General features: G+C 42.3%; 1 protein-coding gene across 1 annotated transcript; it reads left to right on the forward strand.

The window, feature by feature from the left end:
- The first annotated feature begins 5,912 nt into the window (after positions 1-5,912).
- LOC311119755 (N-acylneuraminate cytidylyltransferase-like) lies at positions 5,913-18,448 on the forward strand. The gene is made up of 9 exons (XM_084194413.1): positions 5,913-6,423; positions 7,614-7,756; positions 8,353-8,508; positions 8,843-8,976; positions 9,595-9,689; positions 9,862-10,033; positions 12,638-12,803; positions 15,360-15,563; positions 16,849-18,448. Exons 1-9 carry the CDS (start codon positions 6,203-6,205, stop codon positions 16,875-16,877), a joined length of 1,320 nt encoding a protein of 439 aa, XP_084050539.1. The 5' UTR covers positions 5,913-6,202; the 3' UTR covers positions 16,878-18,448.
- Positions 18,449-23,616: the final 5,168 nt, after the last annotated feature.

Consider the following 23,616-nt stretch of genomic DNA (forward strand, 5'->3'; position numbering starts at 1 on the left):
AGGCGCAGCGTGTGCAAAATACATCTCTTTATTTTGGAAGAGAGAAAAAACACGAAACCGAACACTATCCAAAACTAACAAAACAACAAACGACCGTGAAGCTAAATAACGTAAGTGCACAGACAAGCAACAAACATTCAACATAGACAATTACCCACAAACACATGATGCCCATGGCTGCCTTAAATATGGCTCCCAATTAGAGACAATAACCCACAGCTGTCTCCAATTGAGAACCAATCTAGGCAGCCATCAACATACAAACACCTAGACAAGATATTACCCCATAAACCTACAAACCCCTAGACAAACCAAAACACATACTTCACCATGTCACACCCTGACCTAACTAAAATATTAATGAAAACAAAGATCACTAAGGCCAGGGTGTGACAGCTACGGACTTGTACCAGGGTGTTAGTAGGTAACGTAAGCACCCAGATGGAATAAAATACATTTAATGAAATAAAAACCGAAGATGTAAATATCATCCAGCTACTGTAGCTGCCTTCTTAACATCAACCGGCAGTACTAAATTAGTAGCGCAACAAATTAAAATATAAACCAAAACTAAAGTTCCTGGCGATCATAGCGACTGACTCCCCCCTTTTGTCTGAACTTGTAACATTCCTGTTCGCGGGCTTGGGCCACTGACCCTTAACCTGGATGTTCTGTTCTGCGTTGTGTACTATTCTAATAATTTGAAGTTGGATGGAATAACCATTTTAACTCTCCTACAATCATAATGATATCAAATAACTACAGACAGTGGTGGAAAAAGTACGCAATTGTCATACTTGAGTAAAAGTAAAGATACCTTAATAGAAAATGACTCAAGTAAAAGTGAAAGTCACCCAGTAAAATTCTACTTGAGTAAAAGTCTAAAAGTATTTGGTTTAAAATATACTTAAGTATCAAAAGTAAATGTAATTACTAAAATATACTTAAGTATCAAAAGTAAAAGTATAAATATTTTCAAATTCCTTATATTAAGCAAACCAGGCCGCACCATTTTCTTGTTTTTTATTTACAGAGCCAGAGGCACACACCAACATTCAGACATCAAGTTCGGTTAATAAAAAAGTGGTCAGATGACGCAGATGCTAAGCTACAGGACTGTTTTGCTAGCACAGACTGGAACATGTTCCGGGATTCTTCAGATAGCATTGAGGAGTACACCACATCAGTCACTGGCTTCATCAATTCTAACCCGGACGCTTATAAGAAATCCCGCTATGCCCTGCGACGAACCATCAAACAGGCAAAGAGTCAATACAGGACTAAGATTGAATCGTACTACACCGGCTCTGATGCTCGTCGGATGTGGCAGGGCTTGAAAACTATTACAGACTACAAAGGGAAGCACAGCCGCGAGCTGCCCAGTGACACAAGACTTCCAGACGAGCTAAACCACTTCTATGCTCGCTTCGAGGCAAGCAACACTGAAGCATGCATGAGAGCACCAGCTGTTCCTGATGACTATGTGATCACGCTCTCCGTAGCCGATGTGAGTAAGACTTTTAAGCAGGTCAACATTCACAAGGCCGCAGGGCCAGACGGATTACCAGGACGTGTACTGCGAGCATGTGCTGACCAACTGGCAAGTGTCTTCACTGACATTTTCAACATGTCCCTGACTGAGTCTGTAATACCAACATGTTTCAAGCAGACCACCATTGTCCCCGTGCCCAAGGACTCTAAGATAACCTGTCTAAATGACTACCGACCCGTAGCGCTGACGTCTGTAGCCATGAAGTGCTTTGAAAGGCTGGTCATGGCTCACATCAACACCATTATCCCAGAAACCCTAGAACCACTCCAATTTGCATACCGCCCCAACAGATCCACAGATGTTGCTATCTCTATTGCACTCCACACTGCCCTTTCCCACCTGGACAAGAGGAACACCTACGTGAGAATGCTATTCATTGACTACAGCTCAGCATTCAACACCATAGTGCCCTCAAAGCACATCACTAAGCTAAGGATCCTGGGACTAAACACCTCCCTCTGCAACTGGATCCTGGACTTCCTGACGGGCCGCCCCCAGGTGGTAAGGGTAGGTAACAACACATCTGCCACACTGATCCTCAACACGGGGGCCCCTCAGGGGTGCATGCTCAGTCCCCTCCTGTACTCCCTGTTCACCCATGACTGCATGGCCAGGCACGACTCCAACACCATCATTAAGTTTGCCGACGACACAACAGTGGTAGGCCTGATCACCGACAACGATGAGACAGCCTATAGGGAGGAGGTCAGAGACCTGGCCGTGTGGTGCCAGGATAACAACCTCTCCCTCAACGTGACCAAGACAAAGGAGATGATTGTGGACTACAGGAAAAAAAAGAGGACTGAGCACGCCCCCATTCTCATCGACGGGGCTGTAGTGGAACAGGTTGAGAGCTTCAAGTTCCAACGAACTATCATGGTCCAAACACACCAAGACAGTCGTGAAGAGGGCACGACAAAGCCTATTCCCCCTCAGGAGACTGAAAAGATTTGGCATGGGTCCTCAGATCCTCAAAAAATTCTACAGCTGCATCATCGAGAGCATCCTGACTGGTTGCATCACCGCCTGGTATGGCAACTGCTTGGCCTCCGACCGCAAGGCACTACAGAGGGTAGTGCGTATGGCCCAGTACATCACTGGGGCCAAGCTTCCTGCCATCCAGGACCTCTATACCAGGCAGTGTCAGAGGAAGGCCCTAAAAATTGTCAAAGACTCCAGCCACCCTAGTCATAGACTGTTCTCTCTGCTACCGCACGGCAAGCGGTACAGGAGTGCCAAGTCTAGGTCCAAAAGACTTCTCAACAGATTCTACCCCCAAGCCATAAGACTCCTGAATAGCTAATCATGGCTACCCGGACTATTTGCACTGCCCCCCCACTCCATCTTTTTACGCTGCTGCTACTCTGTCAATTATTTATGCATAGTCACTTTAACTCTACCCACATGTACATATTACTTCAACTACCTCAACTAGCCGGTGCCTCCGCACATTGACTCTGCACCGGTACCCCGCTGTATATATAGCCTCCCTACTGTTATTTTATTTTACTTCTGCACTTTTTTTCTCAACACTTTTTTGTTGTTTTATTCTACTTTTTTATTAAAAATAAATGCACTGTTGGTTAAGGGCTGTAAGTAAGCATTTCACTGTAATGTCTGCACCTGTTGTATTCGGCGCATGTGGCCAATACAATTTTATTTGATTTGATTTGATCATTTACAAACAAAGCATTTGTGTTTAGTGAGTCTGCCAGATCAGAGGCAGTAGGTATGACCAGGGATGTTCAGTTGATAGTGCGTGAATTGGACAATTTTCCTGACCTGCTAAGAATAAAAATGTAATGAGTACTTTTGGGTGTCAAGGAAAATGTATGGAGTAAAAAGTGCAATATTTTCTTAAGGAATGTAGTAAAGTAAAAGTAGTCACAAATATGAATTGGAAAGTAAAGTACAGATACCCTAAAAAAAATACTTAAGTAGTACTTTAAAGTATTTTTACTTAAGTAGTTTACACCACTGACTACAGACACAATTTTCTACTACTGTTCTAAACACTTCCACATCTTGTTAGGATCCACCCCGGCGACGTACTGCCTGCAGATCCTTGTTGGCCCCCATGGTATCTAGATCAGTTCAATGCAATCGTACTTTTACATGACAATTGGTCAGTGCTATCCGAAATCCTTGGGACGTCCCTACCCTAAACTCTAACCCTTAACCTTAACCCGTTTAAACGTCAACTTCAATGGGGTAGGGACGTTCCAAGGATCTTATATAACACGTACCCATGACAAAAGAATGTTTCACATCCCATCATGCATTGCGGTATGCTCTAGCTACATTATTATTTTTTAAATACAAACTATGCACACCTTGGGTTATCGAAACGTTTTGCACACATTTTGGTCCTAATATATTACGATTGCACACAAATTAGCACCACATTGTACCGCGACGTTATTGTGAACCGTCTCCGTAAATTGTATCCTCCGTGGTGGCTATCTTGCCTTTTTCAACTGGTTAATCAGCTTTGCGCAGTGGCAGTATCGTAGCCGATGAGGTTTATCCGAGGCGCGATTATTGCTAGTTGAAAACTTTACCCAATACCCCGCCGTGACGACTTGAAATATAGTCGGCATTGGCAATTTTTGACGGTCTCTAAGGAGACTGATTTCTCTGTTAAAATTAGTAATGGTAGGAAATATCTTGCTGAAGCGGTCGTCTTAGGAGCTTATTGAATATGCCAACATTTGCAGATGTGTTATTGACTGTGTATTTGTAATGCACATACCTTAATATGAGATTTACCATATCTCTGCACTTCAATGAAAATATGCTACATATATCCCAATCAGAGTGATTTTTATGTAGTGAGTGTGCGAGTTTGTAGACAGTTTGTCCATTATCGAACCATGTCTCTGACTTTGGAACTAGTTCAAACTGTTTTCCCATTTAACATATTGTATGTGGTTTGTTTTTTGTCGCTGTTTACCGGTAGTTGGTTTTATGTTGCTACTACTGAGTAAAAGCAGGAAAAATAAAAACATTTGTACCACAGATAAAATAACAGTGGTGGAAAAGGTACTGAAAGCCAGGGAGGGACACACTCCAACGCTCAGACATAATTTACAAATGAAGCATGTGTGTTTAGTGAGTCCGCCAGATCAGAGGCATTAGGGATGACCAGGGATGTTCTCTTGATAAGCGCGTGAATTGGACCATTTTTTCTGTCCTGCTAAGCATTCAAAATGTAATGAGTACTTTTGGGTGTCAAGGAAAATGTATGGAGTAAAAAGTACTATATTTGCTTCATAAGGAATGTAGTGAAGTACAAGTAAAAGTTGTCAAATATAAATAGTAAAGTACAAATACCCCCAAAAAACTATTTAAGTAGTACTTTAAAATATTTTGACTTAAGTACTTTACTCCACTGTAGAATAATAAGTCAGATATTTCACCGGATGTATAAATGTGAAGCATCCATTTGGCGTTTCCACTCATTACCAAATATGGTGATGAGAGGATGCTCAGTGCCCGGCAGTGGGAGAAGATGGAGCGAGATGGATTTTGGCCGAAATGTTGCACATTTACTAATCGATGAAGCTAGCGATGGGGAAACGAAGATTCCTGAAGCAATTAGCATTTCCAGACAATTGTGTCGAAAATAGGTTCATTACACGAGGCTTTGATCAAGACGGTGTACACTAGTTGCACCTGCTGGTCAAAATAAGCCCTTTCCTATTCTACCGGAATCAATACCAAACCAATCGGGTGGTTGTTCGACAAAACAAAGCGTCGGACGTAATTGATCACGTGCTTCTGATAAAGCCATATCGGCACACTGATTCGAAGTAAACTTGATTTCGATGCATGCCTCAGAGCTCCGGTATCAGACGTAACATCACTAGATGAAACATTTGATCGCCATACAGTTTTCTGTTTCCAAAACTAGAATCCGTAACAAACACAATGTACTGCGTTTTGTAGACTTTACCCTTTGCCAAAGTTTCAAAAAATTGTGTTGTTTAGCTATGCTAATACATGCTAGAACCTTGCTTGTTCTATGAACGACAGGCCCTGGTCTATCTTGGGTTAGTTATACAAATCTTTGTTGTACCCTGTTATTTTCCATCATCAGAGCCGGCTAGAAATAGTAACATATTTTACCGTAAGTACTGCTGTTTGGTTGGCTAGCGCAATTAAATTGCTGTCCATGGTGAGTACATTTGCATTATTTTTTGCAATATTGAAACCTGGAGCTCTGTGATTGAGAAGATATACATTGGACATGCTTCTACCATTTTGCACCTTAGATATCGTACTATCGATAATATTAATAGCCATCGTAGTTGTTTGCGCATTAACCTCAATCATTACGGTACAATTATATGTTGACGTTCTTGCTGATTTCGTAGCCACAATGAAATATCATAATAGGCCACTTTTTCTGTGTATAAATGTAATATTTGTAGGATTAATAGGCCGTCCTTCACACCGTGTAGTCAGTAGTAGATATTGTAACCTAAATACCCAGTTAGCTACAGTGAGTTACAACACAAAAAGTAGCTAGCTAGATACATCAGCCGACTGCCTTCCATAGCTCCCGCTAACGTTACTAGTTAGCTAGCTGTAACAGTGATACCGCCACGTCTTCTTATCCTCCCACCCGGATACTGAGTGACCTTTACAATGGCCGCTGCAAGAAAGCGTAAGCTATCGGGCATCGAAGATGTGATTGACAGAAAAGCAAAGATTATCAAAGACAGCGGTGAGAAGAGACACATTGCAGCCCTGATCCTCGCGAGGGGAGGTAGTAAGGGGATCCCCCTGAAGAATATCAAAATGCTAGCCGGTGTCCCCCTCATTGGATGGGTTCTGAGAGCTGCAGTGGACTCCAAACAGTTTGACAGGTAATTCAGTTCAATCTAATAGTCAAATGTCTTTCAATCTAACTACAGTATACAGTTCAATGTTATAGTCAAATGTCTTTCAATCTAACTAGAGTATATGGAGTTGCTTTGATAGAAACTTGGTAGGCTAGCTACATACAACCCACATGAAAAAATACTAGTATACTATGATATAAATACTATAGTATTCACTGTAGTGTTTTTGCGGACTTTACTGTAGTATACTGTATTATTTACAGTTAACTATAGTTTACATGCTGTAGTAAAATAACTGTGATTGCGCAATGTAGTATACTGTAGTATTTACTGTAGTGTTTTTGCGGACTGTAGTATACTGTAGTATTTACTATAGTGTTTTTGTTTTAATATCTTTGACATAGAAGTGAGGGCTTTCTCCTTGAGGAAACCTACTAAACCTATTTTCCATAACCTGTAGATAGGACTGGAGTGTGAACAGATAGGTCAGTGCTTCTGCTCTTTTCTAACTGTAGGGAACACAATAGATGGTCTATACTTGGCATGTAGGTTTCTCACTTATGGGTGGCACAAATTAATATGCCATGCCATTTAGCAGACGCTTTTATCCAAAGCGACTTACAGTCATGCGTGCATACATTTTTGTGTATGGGTGGTCCCGGGGATCGAACCCACTACCTTGTCGTTACAAGCGCCGTGCTCTACCAGCTGAGCTACAGAGGACCACAAATTGGGATATGGAGGAGGTGAATGGGCAGGGTATATGCAAATTACTGTAGTATTTACTATAGTTAAAAAGGGTGGTGTTTTTGCGGACATTACTGTAGCATTTGCTACAGTGTTTTTTTGCAGATACTACTGTAGTATTTACTATAGTATTCTACAGTATACTACAACATTCTCTACTAAGTACTACACATGATCAAGGGATACTACAGTGTGTAGTATATTATTCTACAGTATACTATAGTTTATTACAGAATTCTATAGTAAGTATTGTAGTATTCTATAGTAAACTGTAATATTTTTAAATGTGGGAAAGCATGTTGACATTCTTGTTTTGGGTGGATGGATAATATTGTTATTTGAAAGTTAGTGTACTGTCTCTGAATGAACCCCCTGGCTTGGGCTTGGCCACACAAGACTGGATTGGACTGATGTAGCCTACTTGTTACAAAGCCTGAGGAATCAACTTCTTCCGTTCTTTCTCCCAGTGTGTGGGTATCAACTGACCATGATGACATTGAGAAGGTGGCCAAGGCATGGGGAGCTCAGGTTCACCGCAGGAGCCCAGAGGTGTCCAAAGACTCATCCAGCTCTCTGGACACCATCCAGGAATTCGCTAGATTAAACCCAGGTAGGGGGTGAATCTCAATTGTATTTCCTTGATTCCTCATGTCCTCTCTCCTTGCCTCCTTCTCAAAATGCATTAGTGGAGGATATCTGAGTGGAGGAACCTCAGATCTTCTGCTCCAATGTGCTGTGACAAGGAGGGAGGCGTGAGGAATCAAGGAAATACAATTGAGATTCACTTTATGACATAGCAACAGGGAAGTGTCAACGTTGGTTATCATTTATTGTGACAGAACCACACCCTCTTTGACATTTCACAATCGTTTGTAATGACTGTTTGGCAGTGCTTTGTTATAGATGTCAGCCGTTAATGGAATATATGCAGAACATGTTTATCCACTAGCTAGACTAAGGATCTGGGGCGGTATGTATCAAGCATCTCAGAGTAGGAATACTGATCTAGGATCAGGTCCCACCTGTCCATGTAGTCTTATTCATTGTGATCTATGAGGCAACATTTGGGATTATCCCAATAAAGTGGGACCCACTCCATAGCTACAGTTGACAACAGTGGCAGCATATACAAGATTATTACCGTTTCACATACTCATCTGATCTCAAATGGTATCTCATAGTCTGCTGTGTGTTGTCCTCCTCCAGAGGTGAATGTGATCTGTCACATCCAGGCCACGTCTCCCTGCCTGCACCCCTTCCACCTGAAGGAGGCCCTGGAGATGATCACCAACCAGGGCTGCCAGTCCGTCTTCTCCGTGGTCCGACGACACCACTTCCGCTGGCAGGAGGTCAAGAAAGGAGGTACGGGATGGCCTTGTGTTATGTTTAGGGCCTTACACTTAGGCACGGTTTCCCGGATACAGATTAACAATAGTGCTGGATTAAGAAGCAAGGTCAATGGAGTAACATTGAAAATTATTTTTAGTTCAGGATTAGGTTTAATCTGTGTGGGGAAAAAACACCCCAAGGCTACTTTAAAAGTAGGGTCAGGATTTTTTTCCTGACCACGTGACTGTCTATCACAATAGAGAGATGGGGGGTGATTAAACAAGTGAGTTTTTCTCCTGACCAGGAAGTAGTCTGGTTTCTAGTTATAACCTATTAACTCATATTATGTGTTCTCTCTCCTCTTCAGGTAGTGTAGCCACCCAGCCTCTCAACCTGGATCCATCCAACAGGCTCCGGAGACAGGACTGGGATGGAGAGCTGTGTGAGAACGGATCTTTCTATTTCTCCACCAGAGCCCTTATCGAGAAAGGCGTACTGCAAGTAACTGTCACCATGCCCCATCATGGCCCATATTCACAAAGCGACTCAGGAAGTAGTGCTGGTCTAGGATCAGTTTGGAAAGAATAGTGAGGAGACCATCTGAACTTCAGTATTATGCTGTTATTAAAGTTTAAACAAGGATTGGTTCTTAAGGCTTCATCAGCCTGGTTATTAGTTGGTCACAGTCAATAGTTCCTCAATTCATTATTGCATGTTCAGCCTAGGAGAGCCTGTAGTGTGTGTGTGTGTGAGAGAAATTCCTCTTCATTCGTTTATTAGTAACATTCCCCAACAATATCACTCTGTATGCCGTAGTGACTATGATATTATTAACAAATATCCACTTCTAACACAATCACAATGAATACGATTATATGGACAGGGAGGACCTGATCCTAGATACGTGCCCAGATGTTTATCTCTGCTGTTGGTGGTGACTAAGCTTATTTCCTTACTGGGATCAATAAAGTTTATTCATTCAGTGGACGTGCGCTTGTCTAGAAACAAAATACACACTGAGAGATGGACTGATCTGTGATACTACTACATATTCTGTTGTCAACTGGTGTTGATTGAATGTTAATAGAAATGCCCTTTCTCTTGTGTTGTCTTTCACAGGGGGGAAAGTGGGCTTACTATGAGATGCTGCCAGAGTACAGTGTGGATATTGATGTTGATATCGACTGGCCCGTGGCAGAACAGAGAGTACTGAGGTAGTCTGAAATCACTGACCTAGAGCTTCAAGTTCTCTCTCTGAAAATGTTTACTTGAATGCTATTTGAATGCACTTTAAATTCGATTTTGTGGTAAAGCAACACAATGCTGTAACACAGAGGAGTGATTCTCCAAATGTATTTCCCTGTGTGTTGTGTTGTTCCTCTCCAGGTTTGGTTACTTTGGCCTGGACAAGCCTGAGGTGGTGCGTCTGCTGCTGTGTAACATCTCAGGCTGTCTGACTGATGGCCGCGTCCTCATCTCTGTCTCTGGAGAGGAGATGGTCTCAGTCAACACCAGAGATACCATGGGTATCCGCATGCTGCAGAGAGAGGGGGTGGAGGTACAATACAGAACATTTGAATGGTTTCTTTTACAAATTCGACATTACAAAGTATCAATGGCAACTGATGCTGAAGTATGACACAATTCACATAAATACACTATGCACAAGAAAATCATCAACACAAAAAAAGACAACTTTAAAATACATATGTTTTGGGAGACCGTCAGTTCTAAGGGTAAGACAGAAGTGGTAGTCCCTAGCTCACTGGTTAAGCAGCCTAGTCATCTATGATTCTGGTTAAGCAGCCTAGTCATCTATGATTCTGGTTGAGCAGCCTAGTCATGTACATTGCATTCAGAAAGTATTCAGACCCCTTGACTTTTTCCACATTGTTAGGTTAGACGTATTCTAAAATGGATTAAATAATTGATTTCCCCTAAATCTACACTCAGTACCCCATAATGACAAAGCAAAAACAGGTTTTTAGAATTTTTAGCAGATGTATACAAAATAAATATATCACATTTACATAAGTATTCAGACCCTGTACTTTGTTGAAGCACCTTTGGCAGCGATTACAGCCTTGAGTCTTCTTGGGTATGACGCTACAAGCTTGGCACACCTGTATTTGGGGAGTTTCTCCCATTCATGTCTGCAGATCCTCTCAAGCTCTGTCAGGTTGGATGGGGAGCGTCACTGCACAGCTATTTTCAGGTCTCTCCAGAGATGTTCGATTGGGTTCAAGTCCGGGCTCTGGCTGGGCCACTCAAGGACATTCAGAGACTTGTCCCGAAGCCACTCCTGCATTGTCTTGGCTGTGTGCTTAGGGCCGTTGTCCTGTTGGAAGGTGAACCTTCGCCCCAGTCTGAGGTCCTGAGCGCTCTGGAGCAGGTTTTCATCAAGGATCTCTCTGTACTTCACTCCGTTCATCTTTCCCTCCATCCTGAATAATCTTCCTGTCTCTGAAAAACATCCCTACAGCATGATGCTGCCACCACCATGCTTCACCGTAGGGATGGTGCCAGGTTTCCTCCAGACATGACGCTTGGCATTCAGGCCAAAGAGTTCAATCTTGGTTTTATCAGACCAGAGAATCTTGTTTCTCATGGTCTAAGAGTCCTTTAGGTGCTTTTTGGGAAAACTCCAAGTGGGCTGTCATGTGCCTTTTACTGAAGAGTGTCTTCTGTCTGGCCACTCTACCATAAAGGCCTGATTGGTGGAGTGCTGCAGAGATGGTTGTCCTTCTGGAAGGTTCTCCCATCTCCACAGACGAACTTCGGAGCTCTGTCAGAGTAACCATCTGGTTCTTGGTCACCTCCCTGACCAAGGCCCTTCTACCCAGATTGCTCAGTTTGGCCGGGCGGACAGCTCTAGGAAGAGTCTTGGTGGTTCCAAACTTCTTCCATTTAACAATGATGGAGGCCACTGTGTTCCTGGGGACCTTCAATGCTGCAGACATTTTTTGGCACCCTTGCCCAGATCTGTACCTCGACACAATCCTGTCTCGGGAGCTCTACGGACAATTCCTTTGACCTCATGGCTTGGTTTTTGCTCTGACATGCACTGTCAACTGTGGGATCTTAGATAGACAGGTGTGTGTCTTTCCAAATCATGTCCAATCAATTGAATTTACCACAGGTGGACTCCAATCAAGTTGTAGTAACATCTCAAGGATGATCAATGGAAACAGGATGCACCTGAGCTCAATTTGAGTCTCATAGCAAAGGGTCTGAATACTTACGTAAATAAGGTCTTTTTTTATTTGTAACACATTTGCTAAAATTTAGAAAACCCTTTTTTCGCTTTGTCATTATGGGGTATTGTGTGTAGATTGATTAGGAAAATGTTTAATTTAATCAATTTTAGAATAAGGCTGTAACGTAACAAAATGTGGAAAAAGGGAAGGGCTCTGAATACTTTCCGAATGCACTGTAAATCCACTCCACCAACTGCAGTTTAATAACCAAAATCAAATAAAAAATCAAACTCAAGGTGTCATGTCATAGCTGACACACCATTCTTTCTGGGCAGTGACAGTTAACCTCACATAACATGTTCAACTTAAAGCAGCATTAAGCTACTATAAAATCTCAAAAGAAAAGCATTAATCCAATCATTTTACATTTGTCATTTAGCCAGAGCGATTTACAGGAGCAATTAGGGTTAAGTGCCTTGGTCAAGGGCACATTGACAGATTTTTCACCTAGTCCGCTCGGGGATTCGGACCAGCGACCTTTTGGTTACTGGCTCAACGCTCTTAGCTGCTAGGCTACCTGGCTTCCCTTGTTTTGGCTTTGTGGCAGTATTAAGGATACATTAAGTTATGTAAAACCAGTTAGGTTGCTTAACAGAACAGGATGTTTCACACCGTCTGCTCCTGGTATATCTAGATTTAGCCCATACCTTATCACTGAAACCACCGCCCATTAAACACACACACATAGGCTACTATTTACTTTAACTGTCATATGACATTATTTGTTTGAGTTTCCTCATACCCTCTAAGGACACATCTCAAATGACATCCTTATTCACATTATTGACCCGAACCGTACTGTGCTGGCTAGGCTATTGTCTTCACCCACGGTCAGTTCCAGAAACGATGGTGGATGCGTAACCAGGCCGTCTCAATATGAAAACTGTATTTTGTCTCTCCTCCAGGTGATCTTGATATCCTCCAGTGAGGACCCCCAGACCAAGGCCCTGGCTGACAAGCTGTCCCAGAGGACAGGCTGCGAGGTCAGGCAGCTGGGCAAGGACATCCAAGGTGAGGTCAAAGCCATGATGGACGACAGGGATCTGGACTGGAAGGAGGTCGCCTATATGGGTAAACTCACTATTCTTTTCATTTAACAATTTACTACTACTGTTACTATTACGAATACTACTACTACTACTAATGCATTTTAGTTATATAGCACAGTTTTTAAATATAATGGAATCTTAAGGTTCTTAACCTTCTATTTTGAGTAATACTTGTGTGTTTTTTATTTTTATTTTTTAATATTTTTATTTCACCTTTATTTAACCAGGTAAGCCAGTTGAGAACAAGTTCTCATTTACAACTGCGACCTGGTGTTCATGTCAATCAAAACGTATGAAGATCTTTATTTGGAGCCCTTCTGAGATGGAAAGGTAGAATAGGCTAGATATCTCTCAGGAATGTGACCGTAGCAGGGGTGTTTGATAACCACGTATCAATGAAACTCAGACAGTAAATGTCAACAGTGAAGTTTGAACCAGTTGAACCTGCAGATTGAACTTGATTGTAATTGGCATGGTCAAACACTCAAATCAAATCGTGAAATGCTTACTTACAAGCCCTTAACCAACAATGCAGTTTTAAGAAAAATAAGTGTTAAGTAAAAAATAGATAGGTAGAGTTAAAGTGACTATGCATAGATAATAAACAGAGAGTATCAGCAGCGTAAAATAGGGGCCTTGTGAATGTTGACCTGTTTAAATGTCGTGATCGCACAGTCATCCGGAACAGCTGATGCTCTTATGCATGCTTCAGTGTTGCTTGCCTCGAAGTGAGCATAGATTTAATTTAGATCGTCTGGTAGGCTCGTGTCAATGGGCAGCTTGCGGCTGTGCTTCCCTTTGTAGTCTGTAATAGTTTGCAAGCCCTGCCACATCTGACGAGCGTCGGAGCCGGTGTAGTACGACTCAATCTTAGTCCTGTATTGACGCTTTGCCTGTTTGATGGTTCGTCGGAGGGCATAGCGGGATTTCTTATAAGCGTCCAGGTTAGAGCCCCGCTCCTTGAAAGCAGCAGCTCTACCCTTTAGCTCAGTGCGGATGTTGCCTGTAATCCATGGCTTCTGGTTGGGGTATGTACGTACAGTCACTGTGGGGACGACGTCATCGATGCACTTATTGATGAAGCCAGTGACTGATGTGGTATACTCCTCAATGCCATCGGAAGAATCCCGGAACATATTCCAGTCTGTGCTAGCAAAACAGTCCTGTAGCTTAGCATCTGCATCATCTGACCACTTCTTTATTGACAGAGTCACTGGTGCTTCCTGCTTTAGTTTTTGCTTGTAAGCAGGAATCAGGAGGATAGAGTTATGGTCAGATTTGCCAAATGGAGGGCGAGGGAGAGCGCAATGCCCTGTTATGGAACAGTATCTCCTCATTCACTGTTTCACCCCTCCATTTCTCTCTCTTCTCATCCCTTCATCTCGCTCTCCAACCACCCCTCCATCTCTCTCCTCTCATCCCTCTGTTCTCTCATGCCAGGAAGTGATTGTAAGTTCTTCACTGATTAAATAACTTGCCTGATTCAATAGCTCCTCTATTAGTAAGGGGAGACAGGGGGAAACTGTCTGATTAAATAGCTCCTCTATTAGTAAGGGGAGACAGGGGGAAACTGTCTGATTAAATAGCTCCTCTATTAGTAAGGGGAGACAGGGGGAAACTGTCTGATTTAAATAGCTCCTCTATTAGTAAGGGGAGACAGGGGGAAACTGTCTGATTAAATAGCTCCTCTATTAGTAAGGGGAGACAGGGGGAAACTGTCTGATTAAATAGCTCCTCTATTAGTAAGGGGAGACAGGGGGAAACTGTCTGATTTAAATAGCTCCTCTATTAGTAAGGGGAGACAGGGGGAAACTGTCTGATTTAAATAGCTCCTCTATTAGTAAGGGGAGACAGGGGGAAACTGCCTGATTAAATAGCTCCTCTATTAGTAAGGGGAGACAGGGGGAAACTGTCTGATTAAATAGCTCCTCTATTAGTAAGGGGAGACAGGGGGAAACTGTCTGATTAAATAGCTCCTCTATTAGTAAGGGGAGACAGGGGGAAACTGTCTGATTTAAATAGCTCCTCTATTAGTAAGGGGAGACGGGGGGAAACTGCCTGATTTAAATAGCTCCTCTATTAGTAAGGGGAGACAGGGGGAAACTGTCTGATTAAATAGCTCCTCTATTAGTAAGGGGAGACAGGGGGAAACTGTCTGATTAAATAGCTCCTCTATTAGTAAGGGGAGACAGGTTTGGTTTAGTGCTCATTTGTAAAGAGTGTCTCTATTTTCCCTCTGCTTGTATGCTAGGCTACCACTGCAGAAAACTACTGGAATTGTTCATTAATTTGCATGCCACTGCCAGTCACTGAATATTTATGGTTAAGGTGAGAAGGGAGGTGCCAGCAGTCAAATCCTGGAGAATTTGGGATAGAATTTCAATTTAATCAATTTCTAAAAAGAAAATAGTTTTTTTTATGATTCTCTTAAATCATGTCATATTTTTGCATGTTTTTTTATGTTATGTTTTTGCAACATACTAATTAATCATCCTAAAAATACTTCCAGAACCACCTAATGGATACTTTTTAATAGGAAAATGTACTTATCTCAACCCTCCATCTCTCCCTCCTACAGGTAATGATGCACCAGATGTTGACTGTCTGAACCTGGCTGGGCTGAGTGCAGTACCCCGGGACGCCCCAGTGGTGGCGATCAACGCTGCTAAATACTCCTGCCACAATGCTGCAGGGCTGGGGGCTGTGAGGGAGTTTGCTGAACACATCCTGCTGCTGAAGAAGAAGGCCAAGTCTCAGATGGAACAGGACCGCATACACAGAAGTACATTCTAAACTCTAGAATGTCTTCTAAAGTCACAGAGATCCATTCTAAACTCTAGAATGTGTTCTACAGTCACAGAGATCCATTCTAAACTCTAGAATGTGTTCTACAGTGACAGAGATCCATTCTAAACTCTAGAATGTGTTCTACAGTCACAGAGATCCATTCTAAACTCTAGAATGTGTTCTAAAGTCACAGAGATCCATTCTAAACTCTAGAATGTGTTCTAAAGTCACAGAGATCCATTCTAAACTCTAGAATGTATTCTGAAGTAGGGATGGACATTTTAAATAATTTCACTATTCGAAAAATATCATGACATTTTTTCGGATATCCGGATAGTTTTAAACGTGGACACTTGTTTCCTGCGCAGCCTGCACAACTCGGGAGAAACTGTGGGGGCAGGGACCGGTGGTGTGCGACACAGTTGGGAGATATAAAAAGTAGCCACTGACTCGCGCTAGTTAGATAACCTATGGCATTTACAAGTGTCTATCATCCCATCTGGCAGTGCATGTCTTTACTGCATCAAATCAATGTAAAGATGCTAGCTAAAACAGCCAAACGTTAGCTAGCTAGGCTAGTTGAGGCCATTTTGCTGCGCTCCCTGGCCATGTCTACAACAGCCCAATTCAGATTAAACAGCCTACCTGAAGGTTGCTCGTTATGGCCTACTCCTCATTTGCATTGATTTTGAGAACTCCCACTTCCCGTTGCTACACATGGAGCCTCTGACTGTAGCGTCAACAAAAGCAAGCTAAGTGAAACCTGTGTATGTTTTGAAATTACGTTCAAATTTGTGACATTGTTTTATGAAATTAAGAATGTCATGGTATATCCTTGTGTGTAGCAATGTCACATAGTGTTGATAATCACAAGTTTACTGGAGAACTGAGACCAAGTAGAGACTTTGGACAGGGTGGATATGGTATAATGAAGGCAGTTTATTCAGAGGTAAAGATATCTGGAATCGCGTGCACGGACTCGTTCGTCAAACTCTTAGGGAGCTATCTGAAGAGAGCCCCGAAACATTGTGTGCAGACATTTTATGCAATAAATGAAGTAAGTTGAATCTAGTAGTTCTGATCTTCTGATTGGTCCTGATGAGTTGGGCGAGGTCCCCTCCAGGCTAGTGTCACTGTTGCATTGGCTCTGAGTCGGGTTCTCTGTCTTCAAATGTTCAGCCTAAAAGAGGGGATTTTTGTGTGTGTGTGTGTTTAACAGTGATGATGTGTGTGTGTGTGTTTAACAGTGATGATGTGTGTGTGTGTGTGTGTGTCCTCAGAGCAAGAACTCGTGAGTTGGAAGAACTGAGAGGCCTATGGCGTGGGTGTTGTCCTTGGCCACCTGCTGACAAGGCTGACAAGATAGGACCCTTTTGTCCATTGTTATTGGATAGGAACAGAACTTATAACCAGCTCCTGACCTAAATAGATCTTAGCACAACATTTTACTCAACATATCATATTCCATATTCACTATAACAAATATATTTACTACGACAATAGATCATTTTATTTAATTAAGACGAAGCCTTTACATTTTTAAGATAGGCCTATGATTTATTGGTGTTAATACTCTTGCAAGTATTGGAATACTAACATCTGTTAGAATATTTTAATAACCGTGCCCATCGCTAGTTTTTACAGGTTGTCAGATCAAGGTAGTTTGGGGTTTTAATTTACTTTAGATTTTGATTGTTTTTCTCTCCACTTTTTAATGTTATGTCTTAATTTTGGGGGGACTGTAGTAGGACATGGACTTGGAGTTGCTTTGAGATGTAGTCTTCTGTAGCTCAGCTGGTAGAGCATGGCGCTTGTAACGCCAAGGTAGTGGGTTCGATCCCCGGGACCAACCATACACAAAAACATGTATGCACGCAAAAGCGTCTGCTAAATGGCATATTATAGATGCTTGTTGGTTTGGGTGTTTACTTTTGTATTTTGCCTGCAATTTGTTTGTAAAATACTATATGCTCATAAATATAAGAAACAATTTCTTACCCCCTGCTTTAATCTGAACTATTCTAGAGATGATTTTAGCCTTACACCTTTGTGGCAGGGAGTTATATCTTATGGGGTGGTTCACATACATCTTCTTGCCACCAGATGGCAGTCTAGCGCCTCAAACCTCAGTTGAAGGAAAGACCGGGATGACAACAACTGTTATTTTATTTTTTTATTTAACCTTTATTTAACCAGGTAAACCAGTTGAGAACAAGTTCTCATTTACAACTTCGACCAACAATCTTGTACAACCATCAAGAAGTCTCACATGCTTTCCTTTTCAGGCTTTCACTCAGTTGTAGCAACATCAAACCAAATACCGGTAATCAGCTAAAAACAACATGTATAGGATATGTTTCTTCATTTATAGCATTGTGTGGCGATTTCCATCTATCCATGTTGCAGAGATCAGCACAGCAGGGCTGTCAGCAAACGTGTGGCGAGCTGGCATTTGCCTCAGAACTATTGATTTGGTTGAATACAAAATATTGACACAAAATGCATTGAAAAGAGGGACAAAGTACTGTTGTTTAGACTGATCTGCCTCATACTGTATGTCGACTCGTTCACAATTAATCAGTGCTTCAGTCTGATCAACTGTAGCCTAATGATAACAAGCACGGCTGCAGGTAGCCTGGGGAAGCCGATGCGCTCTGCACCCCTCTGGCCACGGGAAACGAAGCGGGAAACAAACTGCAGCAACCTTGTACTTGTTCACATGAATTCGGAACATTTTGTGGCGATTTTCCTTCACATAGACAAAGAGACAACAACTGCAATTGGACAATAGAACTAACAGGGCTGAGCTTGCTTTATGCAGGGTTGCATCGTGTATGCCTTTGCATCTGTAAATAAAAAGTTACTCACAGTATGTAATCACTATTGTGTTGATTGATTCATTTTTGGATTGAAAAGGTCTAGGTTGCCTAGCCACCCGAAGTTTGAATATAAATCAAATTTAATCACGTTCACATTTGCTTAACAAATACATGGGCCTGTTTTAGGCTATAAATACAGTACATCGCTATGGGTTTAAATACATTACGTTGCCGCTTCCTTTCCCCTGGCCAGAGAGGATCTACGCTACCTGCAGCAGTGGTTGTTATTAGTAGGCTACAGTTGATCTGACTACAGTAGGCTACAGTTGATCAGACTACAGTAGGCTACAGTTGATCAGACTACAGTAGGCTACAGTTGATAGTATCTCAAAATCAGTGGAGGCTGGGGACCCACGGTTTAGGCGCTGACCGCACGGAGACGACAAAGCATGTTTAAAAAATCGTCAAAGGCAAATTATTTTACCCTAAAACATTTGACATTTATAGTAAAATACTATGGAGAATGGGAACGAGAGGGCTACTTACAGTGTTGGGAGATCACAGCAGTGATTGAATGAGGGTATCGGGCATGAATGAAGTGTTCAGAGGCTTGACTTCAGTGCAGGACAGGGGTTGAGGTGTTCAGATGCTAGGCTTCAGTGCAGGACAGGCTTATGATGGATGGAGTTGGAGAACAGCTAAACTCTTCCACTGAGGGAAGGACAGGATTTGAATGGGTGGGAAGACAACAAACAATATTACAACACAGTTAGGCAAAAGAGCTAGCTAAAAATGAGTTAAACCAAGCAAAGATTACAATTACATTGTGTAATAATGTGATTGTGTAAGTGATTGACTTTACATATAGTAATGAGAGAAAATTGACAGGGCTACTCACAGTGCTTGGAGAGGAAACATTGAATGCGCCAGTGGATGAGAGGGCACATGAAACATGGCTTCAGTTCATATCAGGAGAGTTGACACTGGTAGTGGAGTGGAGTGGTCATCACTTCTTAATCAGAGAACAGCAGGGGACTTGGCTGTAATACAAATAGCAGATACATTCCATTACAGCAACTCCATCATAGGTTTGGGAAACAAGTTTCTCCATGAAGTTAAACTCAGACATCTCAGAATACACAAAGTCAAACACAGACTGCACATCTCGCCAATTTGACATCAAATTAGGCCAATAAACATTCCTGAATAAAGCCCTGACCATCCACATACAGTGGGGAGAACAAGTATTTGATACACTGCCGATTTTGCAGGTTTTCCTACTGACAAAGCATGTAGAGGTCTGTCATTTTGATCATAGGTACACTTCAACTGTGAGAGACGGAATCTAAAACAAAAATCCAGAAAATCACATTGTATGATTTTTAAGTAATTAATTTGTATTTTATTGCATGACATAAGTATTTGATCACCTACCAACCAATAAGAATTCCGGCTCTCACAGACCTGTTAGTTTTTCTTTAAGAAGCCCTCCTGTTCTCCACTCATTACCTGTATTAACTGCACCTGTTTGAACTCGTTACCTGTATAAAAGACACCTGTCCACACACTCAATCAAACAGACTCCAACCTCTCCACAATGGCCAAGACCAGAGAGCTGTGTAAGGACATCAGGGATAAAATTGTAGACCTGCACAAGGCTGGGATGGGCTACAGGACAATAGGCAAGCAGCTTGGTGAGAAGGCAACAACTGTTGGCGCAATTATTAGAAAATGAAAGAAGTTCAAGATGACGGTCAATCACCCTCAGTCTGGGGCTCCATGCAAGTCTCACCTCGTGGGGCATCAATGATCATGAGGAAGGTGAGGGATCAATACACGGCAGGACCTGGTCAATGACCTGAAGAGAGCTGGGACCACAGTCTCAAAGAAAACCATTAGTAACACACTACGCCGTCATGGATTAAAATCCTGCAGCGCACGCAAGGTCCCCCTGCTCAAGCCAGCGCATGTCCAGGCCCGTCTGATGTTTGCCAATGACCATCTGGATGATCCAGAGGAAGAATGGGAGAAGGTCATGTGGTCTGATGAGACAAAAATAGAGCTTTTTGGTCTAAACTCCACTCGCCGTGTTTGGAGGAAGAAGAAGGATGAGTACAACCCCAAGAACACCATCCCAACCGTGAAGCATGGAGGTGGAAACATCATTCTTTGGGGATGCTTTTCTGCAAAGGGAACATGCACCGTATTGAGGGGAGGATGGATGGGGCCATGTATCGCGAGATCTTGGCCAACAACCTCCTTCCCTTAGTAAGAGCATTGAAGATGGGTCGTGGCTGGGTCTTCCAGCATGACAACGACCCGAAACACACAGCCAGGGCAACTAAGGAGTGGCTCCGTAAGAAGCATCTCAAGGTCCTGGAGTGGCCTAGCCAATCTCCAGACCTGAACCCAATAGAATATCTTTGGAGGGAGCTGAAAGTCCGTATTGCCCAGCGACAGCCCCGAAACCTGAAGGATCTGGAGAAGGTCTGTATGGAGGAGTGGGCCAAAATCCCTGCTGCAGTGTGTGCAAACCTGGTCAAGACCTACAGGAAACATATGATCTCTGTAATTGCAAACAAAGGTTTCTGTACCAAATATTAAGTTCTGCTTTTCTGATGTATCAAATACTTATGTCACTTATGTCATTTTGTTTTAGATTCTGTCTCTCACAGTTGAAGTGTACCTATGATAAAAATTACAGACCTCTACATGCTTTGTAAGTAGGGAAACCTGCAAAATCGGCAGTGTATCAAATACTTGTTCTCCCCACTGTACCTGACGATAACTAACAACTACGAGCAACAGTTTGTCTGTGGTTTCATCCATTTGCCATGTAAAACAATGCGCTGTCAACCTCTCTTTTAATCTCACTTTTAATGGATGATGCGATGGAAGCTATCAAATCATTCTGAATTGATTTCGACATCCCCGAGAAGACAGTAAAAACGTCAATATGCTCAGCAAGTAAAGCATCGTAAAGTGCAATTACCTCTGCAAGCTCCTTGAAGTTGCCATTGTCAGCAGAACTCTCCCTCTCATCATCCCTCTTGCTTCGTTCCGCAATGAGCCGGCTCAAGACAAACCAACTCTTACTTGCCCAAAAATGCTGTATCCCCGTTTTTTGTTACCTTCTCGTTGTGTTAAGCAGTTTGAATATGCCGACCTTCGCCCATTACATGATCGATGCGGCTTTTTCCCAGAAGCTTGAAAGGGGTTCTTTAACAAAAAATCCACTACATTGTCGTTAGTGTTAGCTAGCCATTCTGGCGGAGAAAACGGCACTCTGGTAGGTAGCTAGCTACTTGCTACTAAAGTTAACTGGGAAAATTTAAATAAATGGCACTAACTCAACACAAAAATGATCTTTTAAAACCAAGTAAACAATATATCATCTACTTCCTCCATCTCCTGTAGTTTGAAAAAAAGAATTTGAATTGAATATCCAAAAAATGCGCTATCACTATTCACAATCTATCCAACAATGCCACCAAGCTTCTAAGTGAAACATGCTAGTACTATGTTCATTCTCTAATCTTTTGATTGGATGGACAACATGTCAGCCAACTGAGTGAAAGCCTGAAAAGGAAAGCATATGAGACTTCTTGATGGTTGTATGAGGTTAATGTTGTCGTTATGAAGACCTCTGGAAGTCTTCATAATTACCATGTAGGTCTATGGAAGTGGGTGAAGAGCACCAGCCTACAAGGTTTTGTATTGAAGTCAATGTAGCCAGAGGAGGACGCAAAATAACTGTCCTCTGGCTACACTGTGGTGCTACCCTAGAGGGTGCTGTTGAGACTACTGTAGACCTTCATCGCAAAACAGTGTGCGTCAATCAGGTACACTTAAAATAAGGGCTGTGTTTCGTGTAGGCTTACCCTGGCGTGATGTTTTGATAACCATGTAAATCTCTCTCGGACAAGGTGACTTTTATCAATATATTCGGCTCTATTTACGCTCAGATTCAAAAATGCTAATTAGCATCAAAGTAGACATCATGCAAGACTACAAATCCCTGCAAGCTCCTGCACATCATCTCTAGCAGACACCTTTGCTAACAGGTATTGTGTCAATTTAAAACTTGCACAAGACAGTTCACAGAATTGTCAATTTAAAGAAATGTAGCCAATTTATTTATTGCTAAATTTAGCTAACATTAGATAGTTAATCCAGAGATACTTACCATTGCCTCGATTTGGCAGTCTCGTCCAGATCATCATGGCATTTGTAGTTCTTTATGATAGCCACATTAGCAGCTAATTAGCATTTTAAAAATTTTGGGGGGTAAATACAGGCGAATATATTGATCAAAGTAACCTTGTCCTAGAGAGATTTACACAGTTATCAAAACGTCACGCCAGTGTAAGCCTACATGAAACACAGCGTTTATTTGAAGTGTTTCTAAAATCCCTATGGGAAAAATGAATGGGGGAAAAACTATTGGAACCATTTCCTTGTTTGACCGCTAGGTTTTATGGGTATTATGACTCATACTGTGGTACTCTATTGATCCCCTAGTCCAGAGGTACTTAACTCTTACCCTACTAGGTAATAATAATAATAATAATAATATGCCATTTAGCAGACGCTTTTATCCAAAGCGACTTACAGTCATGTGCGCATACATTTTTACATATGGGTGGTCCCGGGGATCGAACCCACTACTCTGGCGTTACAAGCGCCATGCTCTACCAATTGAGCTACGGACCACAGGTCAGGAGCCTGCTGGTTTTCTGTTCTACCTGATAATTAATTGCACACACCTGGTGTCCCAGGGGAACAATGAAAAAATGTAGTGGCACTGGCTTCGAGGTCCAGAGTTGAGTTTGAGGGCCCTAATCACTCTCTAGGAGTTTAGTCAGCAACACGTGACAACCTAGGGCCCTCTGAGTGAGTTGGTAGGGGAGAGGGCATGGTTTGGGATTAACAGCATGTCAACAAGGCAGCATGGTGCACCGTCCAGAAACATACATCTCTTTTCCATAAAATATATGTTCGAATTTTCGAACTACTTTTCATTGGGAAGGCAGATAAAGCGTTTTAAAAAAATCAAACGCAATCACTTTTGCATGTGAAAACACAGAATCCTACTCATTCCTCCACGTGCTTAATCTAGTCTAGGCTACGTCACTCTTATTTTGAGTCGATTTCGCCGTGGGGTTTTGCCGCGGTCACGTGCTTGTCGGAACTAGGAAACTCTGACATTTCCGACTTGCTTACTGGTTG

Source organism: Coregonus lavaretus (genome assembly GCF_964263955.1).
Source record: "Coregonus lavaretus genome assembly, contig: HAP1_SCAFFOLD_996, whole genome shotgun sequence".
Taxonomy (NCBI): domain Eukaryota; kingdom Metazoa; phylum Chordata; class Actinopteri; order Salmoniformes; family Salmonidae; genus Coregonus; species Coregonus lavaretus.

Excerpts from the sequence above, each read along its gene's own strand:
- LOC311119755 (XM_084194413.1), top strand. The coding sequence starts at position 6,203 with ATGGCCGCTGCAAGAAAGCGTAAGCTATCGGGCATCGAAGATGTGATT. Across the intron at positions 8,509-8,842 it reads GCAGGAGGTCAAGAAAGGAG|GTAGTGTAGCCACCCAGCCT; the intron begins GTACGGGATGGC and ends TCTCCTCTTCAG. Across the intron at positions 10,034-12,637 it reads TGCAGAGAGAGGGGGTGGAG|GTGATCTTGATATCCTCCAG; the intron begins GTACAATACAGA and ends TCTCTCCTCCAG.